General features: G+C 28.9%; 1 protein-coding gene and 1 non-coding gene across 2 annotated transcripts; one reads left to right on the top strand and one right to left on the bottom strand.

Annotated features, from left to right (window-relative positions):
- Positions 1-5,742: 5,742 nt before the first annotated feature.
- Positions 5,743-9,161, top strand: LOC111298932 (phosphoglycerate kinase, chloroplastic-like). Its single transcript, XM_022893699.2, has 6 exons — positions 5,743-6,557; positions 7,107-7,184; positions 7,281-7,541; positions 7,764-8,081; positions 8,254-8,412; positions 8,761-9,161. The coding sequence occupies exons 1-6, from the start codon at positions 6,117-6,119 to the stop codon at positions 8,968-8,970; spliced, it is 1,467 nt and encodes a 488-aa protein (XP_022749434.2). The 5' UTR covers positions 5,743-6,116; the 3' UTR covers positions 8,971-9,161.
- A 907-nt stretch (positions 9,162-10,068) lies between these two features.
- On the bottom strand, positions 10,069-10,335 carry LOC149513601 (RNase MRP). The gene has a single exon (XR_016330164.1).
- Positions 10,336-13,999: the final 3,664 nt, after the last annotated feature.

Here is a 13,999-nt window from a genome sequence, read left to right as displayed (position 1 = left end):
ATACCTAATATGTATCTTGCAATTGCAACTTTTTATTCTGGCCTTCTCGTTAAAAGTAACTATACAACTTGGACATGGTATAATTAGATTACAAAGAAAAATGTTCTTAAAGTATTAGATAAAGCTAAGAAATTTATATGATGCCTATACTTGCAAATGAAAAATGGATATGGTGATCCTAATTCCTATTATGGTACTCTGTGCCAACCTTATTGTTAAACATTAAGCAAGCAAAAAATTAAGTTATGTTTCAAGATCAATTATATATGTTACCTTCTATGATTGTGAGTATTATTATTGGTATTAATAGAAAATCATGTTCAGTTGAAATATATTCATTGTGTAGAGTTGCATGTCAATTTGTGTATGATCAAATGAATCCACGTGCTCCTCTTATACCTTTGGATGAGAATTTCCCTTCTTGTGTTTCTGAGTTTCTTTTTAATGAAATTAAAAAAAAAACATAAAAAGTTAGATGTTATATGACGCCAACATTTGACAGAATTAACTATTGTAGTCCTAGATTGCTTACTTATTAGGATGAGTGTATTTTTAATTAGGAAACCTTTTGCACACCATTACCTAAATCTAAAAAATATCACATAATTTTCAATTTTGCTTAAAGTAATATATCTTTATGCTTGATACGTGTTTCGTCCAAGGAAAAAAGAAAAGCAAGTGAGGATTAAATAGATGAAAAAATCACTGGTATTACTATTTTTCATGCTTCATGTTAATCAAAGAGAAATGTGTGTCTTCTTATAAAGTATGCTATTCATGTTTCTTTTTTTTTTTCTTGTTCTTCAATCTTTTTTTTTTTATATAAAGATATATATATATATATATATTTTATCTTATTACTTTACTTTTGTAAGAGAAACCTACTCAAAATGAAAGATTTATTATTAATGATGGCAAAAAAACTTATGATGGTGAATATGATATTGAGATTGGTAGTGAATAATTTCCTAATGCTACTGATGATGTTGAAAAAGATGATACTAAAGCTAATGTTGAGAATGCCTAAGTAGAGAATTTTGGATCCTTAATTGATAGTGATGCTGATGTTTTTTTAATGAGTTTGTCAATGATATTCGTAGTGATAAAATTGCTCTCTTGAAAGTGAACTAAGTTGTTGGTGATATTGTTCAATGCATAACATCAAACTGTTTAAACATAATCGAGACAGAAGGATGCTATTAGTGCTTCTAATATTCTTGAAACAGATTTTGGTAATGTTCTAATCAGAGTGGATTTTCATGATTTTTTTATTCTATCACAATATATGAAGTACTTATAGTCATTTATTAGAAAAAAATATGAATTTTGGAATATCTATATTTTGTAGATGCTCCATGGTTTAATATTTCTTCAAAAAAATTACAATTGATGTTGTAGTTTATGGACGATGCATTGAAAGCTAAATTTAAGCCTGGATGTGTTGACATACGTACGTCCAAAGTCAAAATTTTTCTTTTTGTTAGAGCTGAAAAAACTAATGTAAAAGCAAAATTGGAAAAGATTACAAAAGATATTACCTTATTTCAAAAAGAATTAAATCGTAAAGAGATCATCGACTGAATTATGAAAGAAGTTGAAAGCTATTTCTCAGTTTAGTAGCACTAAATCTTCTCCATAGAGTTACATAATTAGCTAGATTTTTCTTTGTTACTTCTTTATTTCAACATTTTTCTTGCTTTGAAACTTTCTTCATTTTGGTTTAACACTTTTTCTTATGATATTGACATTTTTTTTCTTCATTTCTCCATTACTAGTAATTGTTTTTCTATCAATATAAGAATATGGTATGTATGCAACTAAGGAGAATTTTTCTCAACTTTACATTATAGAATGAGTATCTTTTAACTCAATGTTCAGGAGATTAATTCAATCTTTTAAAAAAAGCATTAAAGTTGCAGTCAATGTATGATTTGTAAGCATACACAATAAGTTTCAATCAAAATATGAATGATAAAACTACGGTTGGAATATAGTTAGCAAAATATAGCCAAACTATAAACAATAAAGTTACAGCTATGAAAAAGTGAAATACAACCAAAATATAAGTGATAAAGCTATGTCTGAAATAAAATTTATTTCTCATTACTTAATTTATAAACAAATAATTCTCAACCTAGCATTAAAAGAATTCACTTGATAACAATGAAGTTGTGACCAAAGAATGAAAGATAAAGCTATAATCAAATATTGATTCACAATTTATGAGAGATAGATAATTCTTCACTTGGTATTAAGAAGTTTTATTTAATAGTAAATATCAATAATAGAGTAGCAACCAAAGAATGAGTTATAAAGCTATGACCAAGAAGTGATTTTCAATTTCATACTAGGGAGGTAAATTCTCAACTTAAAAAGAAAGAGATTAAACTCTACTATGTATTAAGAAGATAATTTTTTTTAACTTAATACCGAGAGATTAATTTAATTCAAAGCATAAATGTTGAATTCAACACAATAACCAATTTGATTTATCAACTTTGTATAACAAATGAGAACATGTTTGAACTAACCATAATTAGAGATGACAAAAACTAACCGGTTAAACTTCTACTATGATAAGCATGAATGATTATATTCGCATGCTTTTTGAAATTATGTGAGTTGAGAATGGATTATTCAAAACTCCATTGTTCCTAATTAACACTTCTTTTTAATGGAATATCTTGCAAAGGTTTCTTCATTCAACAAGTAGATGACTAACTGTTTGATGATAATCATAATATCCTGGGTTATACTTTTCTTTTGCTATTAGTAACCGTGGAACATATGGTAAGTTCACATTTTTATCTCTAATTCATTCTTGAAGAAGTACTTTTATTTTGTCTATTGGAACTGAGAATGGTGGGCAATTAATATCATTATCTTGTTTTTTTTCTTTGGTTATCTCTTTTAGGGTACATGTTAAGACGAAGAGGTCCTTTTGTCTATTGCATTTATTGTAAGAGTATTCATTCTGGTGAAATAGTTAACTCCTCATTGCCTAAGAATCATCTTGTTATTTTTTCTCGCAACTTTAACCAAAATAACAAAGGTTGCAAAAGGCAAATTCTCTAAGTGAACCCTATATTTATCAAACACTCCATGGATACACACTTTCACCAATTTTTTCTCATTATGCGAATGTTGGATGTCTAACATTCTTTCCCTAAAATGTTGCATGTATTCCATCATATCTTCCTTTGACTTCTGATGTTTTTTTCCCAAGTTAATTAGAGTAACTTTCTTTTAAGTAGAGAAAAACTTTTCTCCAAACATTCTACATATCTAACTCTAAGATTCAATGAAAACAAGTGTAAGATTAACAAATCGAGTGTACACCCTTTCAATAAAGACGTAAAGAATTCTTTCAACTTTAAATCATCATCTAATCTAGAAATTTCAAAAGTTTTCATGAACTTCATGATGCTCATAAACATCCCCTGTCTTGCCATTTAATTGTTGAATTTAATACTAGTGTAATCCTTAGGTTATGGTTTAGTAGCCACTCTAGTAGGATAAAATAGCTTAAAATCAAATTTAAAAAAAAAAGGCTCAATTTCTAAAAATCTTATTTGTAACAAAAACTTGAGTTATGATCAGAAGAAAAGTCATGATAAAGTACCAATAGTTAAGGTGTTATTCATACCAAGATTTTCATTAGCATTAGGATTAGGCATATCTGAAGTGTTTTTCATCATTGTCATTCGCATAAGGGATAATTCAATTAAAAGTGTTTCCATTCTCATCAGTAACAATTTGAGCTTGAGAGGTTGTGGCATTGAAAAATGTAAGTTGAAAGATAATCTCCTCCGACTTTTGCATCATATCCTAATAAGTTTAAATCATCTTTATTAGTTCTTGAATATAAGTAGGGATCTGAGCATTTTGGTTTCCAATATAATCCTTTATTTTTTAGGCAAAGCAAGGTCGAAAAATGTTTTACTTAATTCAATCACTTCTCCCCAGTGGAGTTACCTATTTATAGGTTCCAAGAATTAGATTTACATATCTTGAGTATTGAATAGAAATAATGGTGAAATTGATGTTACAAAAGGTATTAATGCATTATCTAATAAGAGTTTAATAAGTTTTTGGTGATAGGTATGGTAAATATAGAAGTTCATTATTTATTTTAAAATAAATGAGAAACACTCATACTTTAAAGAAAAATTAAAAAAAGATCTCTTAACTATCTTTATATCTGATCCACCAAACCAAACTTTTTGAAACATCCTAATAGTGAAGTTAACCTAAAAATCCTGTCATATTCCAAGGTTATTTCACTTTTTTTTAATGAAATAACATTTGATGAAGCATCTTTTATAAAATAACTCTTAGTGAAATAACTTTTGATGAAAGAGATTTTAGTAAAAGTATTGGTGTTGTTCATTGAAGAAGTTGTTCCAAAGATAGTTGTTTTGTGAAAATTTGTTCTGTGAAGCTGTTGTTCCATGATAGAGTTGTTCCTTGTATGGTTATTCTATGGAAGACTTGTTTCATAAATAGTTATTTCGTAAAATAATATTCATTGAAACAACCTTATTACATATTCTGATTTATTATCAACTTTTATAATTTAAGGGAAATTTAAAGAAATAAAATATTAGTAGCCAAAATCAAATATTTATATTATTTTAATGCTTTTAGATATTAAAATATATTATGTGTTAATAAAGAAATCTTCGGTTTTACCTATGAGGTCGAGTTTGGATTTATTTAGTTTAAGATTGACTTAGGATTACTTTTCAACCCATGGAATGATTTAAAAATTAGATCAATGATGGAACTGAAGGTGTCACTACCTCAATTGGTTCAATCAATTGATTTAATCCCAACTTTTTCTTTGAAAGTAATAGAATTAAATGCATATTAATTATGAAAAAAAGATAGCAAAAAAAATATTTTGACTAACTAGTTAAAGTTTTAATCAATAGTCAAGAAAATAAGAATCTTCTTGAAGTGTTTAAGTTTTACTTAGCTGGTTTAGTTGTTTAATTAAATTTTAGTTTATTAATTTTTTACGAAAGATAAGGGATGGGATGATAGGATTTGAACTCTCACCTTATATGTCCTTTAACCATTCTTAATCTCTAGATCAAAAAGTTGAAAACAAATTTTAAGTTTATTAGTTGATTATTATAATAGTTGATTAGTCATTTGATTATATAAATATAATACTTAATTATAATTGTAAATTTTATATATTTATAATTTAAAAAAAAAGAATTTGATCTTGCCCCATATAAAAAATTATAGATAAAAAGATTTAACCAAAAAATTATTTTAATTGATTCAAAAAATTTTATCAAAATCTATTGAATTGAAAAGTTGATCAATTGAATTTTTAAATGATCATGATATTTATAGGATTATATAGACCATTAATTTATGTGATTCGGTTGATATATATATATATATATGTATAAATTAATCCAATTAACAGGAAGACAAAATCTTTTTTTATAAAAAAAAAAAACTTCGAAAATAAAATTTTAAATGTATAATTGATGTAAACAAATATATCTTTAAAATTATTGGAAAAAAAATAAATCCAAAAATACTAAAAACACTCTTGACTTGAAAAAAAAAAATGATTCGATCAATTGATTCAATGTATTTTCGTGACAATGCCTTAACACTTCCATGACCAAGTTGCATCTATTTTTGTATTTTTTTTCAAATACAAATATATATATTTTTTTCCTTTTGCTTTAAAAGCCAATCAGGCTGAACTAATCAACTGATGATAGAGTAGAAATTACAAATTTACAAACAAGAAAAAAAAAATCTCAAGTGGAGAACAAAGAAAGAATGGGAAGAATAAGCAGCGTCCAAAGGAGAACAAAGAGGGAAGTGTGGGCAAATCTCAAAAGCATTGAGCATCTTCAACCTCTCCTCAACGGTAAGAAAAGAAAAGAAAAATCTGATTTTCCCACACTCACGTCCAATCAATTCCCCCTTTGCTCTTCTCTTCGACATCGTCCCTCATTCCTTCCTGTACTTACATAAACACCCTTTGCCACCCAGTTCTGTCGTCTTGCCTCTCCACCAACAAATCTCAAAACTAAGCCTTACGTCTCTTTTTCTCTCCTTGAGTCTTCATTTTTTCTATTACAATGGCTTCCGCCAGTACTTCCACCACTTTTTCACTCCTCAAAACCACCGCCTCCACTACCCCTTCCTCCGCCACGCGCACTTCTGCATCCCTCATTCGCATACCCCCCACGCGCCTCCACCACAAATCCACCTCTCCCCTCCAGAGCCTAGGCTTCTCCGCTGCTGCTTCTGGGGACTCATTGCTTTCCCTCCATGTCTCCTCCAAAGTTCGATCATTCAAAGGAAAAGGGTTGAGAGGGGTTGTTTCGATGGCGAAGAAGAGTGTTGGGGACTTGACTGGATCTGATTTGAAAGGGAAGAAAGCGTTTGTGAGGGTTGACTTCAATGTTCCATTGGATGATAACCAGAACATTACAGATGACACCAGGGTCCGTGCTGCTATTCCCACCATCAAGCATTTGATTCAAAATGGAGCTAAAGTCATTCTCTCTAGCCACTTGGTAAGTTGATTCTTCTCTAGTCAATTACCTTAACAACTAGTATGATTCTTTTATTGTTGAGTTTTATGTTATTTAATGGCTAATTGTCATAATTGAATCAATTATCATAGCTCAATAATATAGTTGGATGAAAATAAAAGTTTCAAGGTTTCATTGAACCGAATAAAAGTTCAATGGCCTAAGTACATATGTTGAAAAAGTTTGATGGCTAAACTATGCTTTAAGCCTTACAGTTTTAGTGAACCATAGTTTATCTAAAGACTGTGTTTTTAATGAAGTTTCTGTTTCAGCTCTATTTCTTTTCTTGTGTACTTCTGATGCTATGATCGTCTTTGTGCTAAGCATATAAGCTGTTGGTCCATGATGTATGCATTCACCATGATACTGCAGCATCAGATTCGAAGCAAACTTATAGTGGTCATTATATGCTTGTGTTTAGTTTTCCACATAAACATTTTGGCATATCATCCTACTTTGTGCTGAGTAGTGATTACTTAACCTTTGGGCTTGAGCTGTAAGAACTGATGTAATGGTTCATTGAATTTTCAGGGGCGGCCAAAGAGTGTCACTCCAAAATTCAGCTTGGCTCCTCTTGTACCCCGGCTCTCTGAACTACTTGGCATTCAGGTTATCATTTTTGTGGAAACAAAAGCCTTAAACTTTTTCCTATTACAAGATTGTAGTGTATCTATTATATGACTATAACTCCCATTAACTGAACAGGTTGTTAAGGCTGATAACTGCATTGGTCCAGAAGTAGAAAAGTTAGTTGCTTCACTTCCTGAAGGCGGTGTTCTTCTTCTTGAGAATGTTAGATTTTACAAGGAGGAGGAAAAGAATGAACCTGAATTTGCAAAGAAGCTTGCCTCCTTAGCTGATCTCTTTGTTAATGATGCATTTGGGACTGCACACCGGGCCCATGCATCAACTGAGGGTGTTACAAAATTCTTGAAGCCATCAGTTGCTGGTTTCCTTTTACAGAAGGTAGGATTTGAGCATTCTTATTTACTGATGAAGTTGTTGGAGAAACTTGGTTAATCTTCAATTGCTGTGTTCAAATAGACATGCTTTCAAGTAAATTTGTCATTGGTTGATTCAGACATTGCTTTAAAACTACTATGAGGTTCTTATTTATTTATTATTATTGTTACTTTGTTATTTTTTAACTTCTGATTATATTCATTTGCTTTTCGTATCTGATTTCAGGAACTGGACTACCTTGTTAGTGCAGTTTCAAGCCCAAAAAGGCCATTTGCTGCCATTGTGGGTGGTTCAAAGGTCTCTTCCAAGATTGGAGTTATTGAATCACTCCTTGAGAAATGTGACATTCTCCTTCTTGGTGGTGGTATGATTTTCACGTTTTACAAGGCACAAGGTCTATCAGTTGGTTCATCCCTGGTAGAAGACGATAAACTTGACCTTGCAACATCACTCCTTGCAAAGGCCAAGGCAAAAGGAGTGTCTCTTTTATTACCCACTGATGTGGTTGTTTCAGACAAGTTCGCCCCTGATGCAAACAGCCAGGTTTGTTTCTACTATCTACCCCCTTGCAAAGTTTGCAGTGCAATCCATGCAAAAAGAAAGCCCAAGTAATCATAGCGACTTGTAAATAAACTGTTCTTGTATTACCTTTTATCCCCTTGTCTTTTTAATGCTCTTATGAGCGAGGAATGAAAACAAATTTTGCTTCTTACAGATTGTGCCTGCATCTGCCATCCCTGATGGCTGGATGGGATTGGATATTGGACCAGATTCTATTAAAACATTCAATAAAGTTTTGGATACTACCCAAACCATCATCTGGAATGGACCAATGGGAGTGTTTGAATTTGACAAGTTTGCGACTGGGACAGAGGTATGCTTTAGCGCTTGATGGTTCCTGCAGGCATGGAATTAAAGTATCCCTTTTCTACTAGTTGGATACAGTACACGCTCATATCCACTTGCTTTCCAGGCCAAACTAGCTGAAGCAATGCCTTCCTCCAATTACCTTTGTAAATTAAAACTTGCATTTACTAACCCTAATTGAAATAGTCGTTCGAGATTCGTGCTTAGAAGTTGCCAACCTTTAATTAATATGCTTTCAATCTCTCTCAATCTCTAGGGAAGTGGCAGGGTTATGAGATGACTGCTTTTCCTTTTTTTTTTTTTTTTTCGTTCTTGTGTAAGTGGATGGGAGTTAAAGATTGCTTTCTGCTTGTAGGCTATTGCAAAGAAGCTAGCAGAACTTAGTGAGAAGGGAGTGACAACCATTATTGGAGGTGGAGACTCTGTTGCTGCTGTAGAAAAAGTAGGAGTTGCTAGTGCAATGAGCCACATTTCAACTGGTGGTGGTGCCAGTTTGGAATTGTTGGAAGGGAAGGAGCTTCCAGGTGTTGTTGCCCTGGATGAGGCTACCCCAGTTGCTGTATAAGATCAAATCAATTTTTCCCCATCCTAACTGTTCAGTGATTTTTTTGGTTTTGTAATCGAGAAATGAGTTCATGTTGTAAATGTCTGCCTCTCCCTTTCCTGCTCCCCGCTAAAGTTGTCAGAAGAGTGCTAAGAATTGGCAAACTGAACCTTGCTAACTATTTCAAATAAATTGGTTCATTTTTATCAAAACCATTTTCTTGCATTATTTTATTCTTATATCGATCTGAAACTATTTCATTTGGAACGTTATACAACAAATGAAGTATAAGGGAAATTAGGTGGATGATTGAACAAAGGTTTAATTAGTCTCCTGTCTGGTTTCGGCTTTGCAGTGTTTTGCTTCCCTTCGCTTTCCCTGCCAATAGTTTTGCTGCTATTATTTTCGACTGCCTTAATTGACATTGACATTGAAATTGTAGCAAGGGATAGACTGACCAAATCTCATCACAAGTCCGTCCTCAAAAACTAAAGCCACATAAAAATGAGAGGCCTTTACTGCTTCTAAGCACCAACTTTTCTTCTAGTCACGTAATATGTCCTGCACAGATCATGAGAAGTCCAACCAGAAATTTTCCTAAGCCAATCTTTGTTTGCGGCCATAATTGTCGGTCTATCATTTTCCTCCAAAATATTCTTGGCATTTGAAACTAGCCGATTCCTGGCGCTAAAGTGAGTAGGGCTGCTAATGGGTTACGGTGCTTGTAAAGTATTGGATGAATATCACGATTCATATCAATATATGAGGTATTATTTATTTTGATTTTTTATATTTTAAGATTTTATCAAAATAATTATTTTACAAATTTAAAGTGATTTAGACATTTATATTCCGAAATTGATTTAAATATACAGTTGATGATGTTAGATTAATGACTTATTTCTAGAATCATGACATTGAGTTTGTAACCAAAAAAAAGAAAAAACCAAAAGCATGGTTCATTTTCTCCAAAGTGTTCCCCATTTTCATCCAATTTGTACATTAATCGTGTATTCATTAGAAAAGAGTATCATGTATGCATAAAAATAATAATTAGGAAAAGAAAATTGGAAAATAAGGAATTCATAGTTTTTTTAATCATTATTTGTCAAAAGAAGTAACCACGAGATCGTAAGCCCCGTTCAGTTAGTCTACGAGAGACCAAGTGAATAACTGTGCTATTCGGCTAAATTGCTTCGGCGAAGAGGTCAGAGCTCCACACTTGTCTCAGCCCGCTCTCGCATTAAGCGAGAAGCACACACCTCTTCGACTCAAAGATTACTCGTTCCCGAGTCCGCATCTCTGCAGAAAATAGCCCGGGGACTTTCCTGGGTTTGACCACCTACAAAGAGTCAATCTTAACCCATTCACTTCGTCTCGTGGTTTGGTGACCAATCAAAGTAGACCTTTGTTTTATTAAGGCAAAAGCGCTCTTCTATCTTAGAGATGTGGGATAAAAGAGATGATCACATTTTTTGTTATTTTTTGCTTTTTTTTTTTTTTAAATGGAAGGAATTATCGCTGGCTTATAATCAAAGGTTTTAGGCCAAAAAAATTGAATGAGCTTTTTTCCTTAAAACAAATGAAAATTTAATTCACATTGCTTTATAGACATTACATACAAAATAATGACAGCATAAATAACATCTAAGAAGCATTCGTTGTCCCAAGAACATGCTAAATACAATTAGTCTTTTCCTCACTTAGCTTTGCCTCTCTTTATATATATACATATACATATATATATATATATATACATGTGACAGTTACTATTATTATTATTATTAATTTGAGAAAGAAGATTCAAAATTAATTCTCTAAGTCAAAAATTCATTATTATCGAGTTAAATATTCGATATTTTTTATTATTGTAATAAAAATGTTTATTAAATAGAATTATAAATATGATAAGAGTGATTAATATTTTATTTTATATTTGATATATATATATAATTTTGATTATTAAAAAAATTAATCATTTTTTTATTATAAGATAATTTAAATAATTTTTATTAATTTAATAGTGTGACAAAAAAAGATTCCGAACTAATATTTTAAGTTAGACATATATCATCATTGAGCCAAAATATTAGCAGTAAAATATAAAATTATGGTTTCTTTTATAAATGCAAGTTGTTTTTAATTGCTTTATAAAATTACATAGTTAGTAGATTTTTTTTTATCCAATAGTTGGTTTTTAAGTGGCGTTGACGTCAATGGAATCAAGTTTCAGGAATTAGAATATGCTATGAGTTCTCATCCCTTTTATGATGAAGTGATTAAAACATCAGCTTACAAGTCAGAGCCTGTACGACTTTGCTTCATTCTTCCCTTTTATTTTTGGTTGAAGCCCATCTCTTACCTGTATTATTTGGTCAGAGATAACGCAAAAGCCTCAATCGTAGGGTTAACAAGAATCGGATCGAAATAAATTTTTATTCATCTTAAATTTAATATGATTTTATATCTATTAAATTTAAATTTGATTTGATTCAAAAATTTTTTATTTTTTTTATACTCGATTCGATATTGTATAAATCGTACTCAATCTGAAATTAATAAAATATTATTTTTTAAAATATAAAATATTTTTTAAATAAAAATATTTAAATATATAATTATATAAATATATATAAATTAAAAAATTAATTTTTATATAAATATCGGATTAAATCGAATCGAGTTTATCTAAAACTCAAATCTTACTCGACATCAATTTTTTTTTTAACAATACTTAACTCGACTCAAAATTTGATTTAATAAAAAAAAATGATTTTATAATATCAGATCGAGTTAAAATTCATCGAAAATGAGTTGAGTTATCTACCTTACTCAAACATTCAGAACCCAAGCAAAGACACTGAGCCAAATCATCATGAAATATAATTTATTAAAAAGATTACTTTGACAGTTAAATTTTTAAATTTCATAAATTAATTTAAGTTTAATTCTTTTTTTACTACAATAGATTCTTAATGCAACATGTGTCCTTTTTAGGACATAAAATAACATTATTTAATTTTTGAAGGAGATTGTATAGATTTTGGGATGAAAGTTAAAATTAAAAAAAAAGTAAAATAAAAAATTTGTTTAGAAAGAGATATGATGTTTTGTTAATTTTTTTTTTTTCGTTTTTTTCTCTTTTCTTTTGTTAATATTCTCTCTATTTTTAATAATAATAAATTTTATTTTTAAAAATTTTAGGATGGGTCCATTTGATACTATTAATTAAAAAATATTTTTTATTTTTTATTTTTTAATTAGATGATTTTATAAGAAAACATCAATGAATGTACCCACAAAACACCTGAATTTGGTTTATTTTAAATCTTTTTTTTGTTTTTATTTTTTATTTTTTAAACATACGTATTAAATTTTGTAAGAAGATTAATAAAGCCAATGAAGGTGTTTATCTTGCACTTACATTTAGCTTATTCTTTTTATTTTTTGTTTTTTAATTAGATAAATTTTGTAAAAAATTAATCAATAGAGATTGGATGATAAAATAATTTATTTTTAACGAGTTTTGACTCATCTCAATATAATAAGGGTGATTTTTTTAATCAAAATTCGATAAGGGCAATGTGTATTTTTCTTTTTAAAAATTATGATAGGGCCAAAAATGAGTTTATAGTACTCCATCCAAAATATATAAAATATATATTTTATTATTTATTTAATTTTATATCTATATATGCATTGTATTAATAAATTTATTTTTTAATATATTAATTTAATAAATATGTTTTATTTATATTAAAAGTTTATATTTTTAATAAATATTATATTAATTTAAAATTAATAATTTAATTTCAAATCAAATACACACTATTCATATATATGTCATACTAGACTATGATATAAAAAAATTTTATTTTGAGTAAGAGTTGGATAAAATTATTAAAGAATTAGGTTGATCTTAAAGACTATTTAAGCATATTTCGACTTAACTCTTTGTTATCTTTAAATGAAAGTATCCATGTTGCACCTCCATTTAGTTTCTTTTTTTGTTTTGTGTTTTTTCTTTTATTTTTTATTTTTGTCTTTTTCATTTTTTTAAACAATTAATTTTGTAAGAAATAGGTTATTAGAGGTAAAAATGACAAAACAATTAGTATTTGACAAATTTCGATCTCTTTCCATCCAACAAAAGAGATTTTTCTTTTAAAAATCGAGATCGGACTAAGGCTAAGACTATTTTCTTTTTTTAAAATCGAGGTCAAGACGAAAATAAAATTGGGATGCTCTATCATGACCCTTTTTAGGATATGTAAAAAAATATTCTTTATTATTTATATAATTTTATATTTATATATATTATATTAATAATGTTATTATTTAATAACTAATTTAAATAAAAATACTAAATTTATATATAATTTAAATATAATTTATATTACCAAATAACATTTTTATAAATACTATGTCAAATTAAAATTATTGAATTCATTTCGGGTTAAATTAGACTAAATGCAGTTATATATATGTGTTGATTGGAATGAGATATAAAAATAATAACTTGATATCCGATATGAGTCGGAGTTGTATTGAATTATTAGAGAGTTGGGTCGAAGTTAGAATGAAAAAAATTTATCTTGACCCAATCAAATATTATACTTAAAATGAAGGTATCTATGTGGCACTTATATTTAACTCGTTTTTTTTTTCTTTTTCGTTGGATCATTTCTTTTTTTTTTCTTTTTTAAATTATTTGATTTAATTTTTTTAATTATGTTCGAATAGATAAATTAAAAAGATAAATTTGAATTTGATTTATTATATAAGTTATGAGAATGAAATAAATACATTATACATAAATTAATTAATAAATTTTTACTAATTATTATTTTTATTAAAAATATTATAAATGAAATTACAGTCACTGATTTATTAAATTAATTATAAATATTATTTATTACAAAATAAATAAATAAATAAACTTGCCAATTTGAAGCCCACGGTAAAAATTTAAACCGAACTTCGAGCCCACGGAATAATATTTTCCGAACTTCCTCTTCGCCTGAATCGGTTCGCATCTATTAAAAATCTT

Source organism: Durio zibethinus, chromosome 18, assembly GCF_047325235.1.
Source record: "Durio zibethinus cultivar Kanyao isolate XHJ-2024 chromosome 18, ASM4732523v1, whole genome shotgun sequence".
NCBI classification, from domain to species: Eukaryota; Viridiplantae; Streptophyta; class Magnoliopsida; order Malvales; family Malvaceae; genus Durio; species Durio zibethinus.
This window is presented reverse-complemented; position numbering and strand designations above follow the sequence as displayed.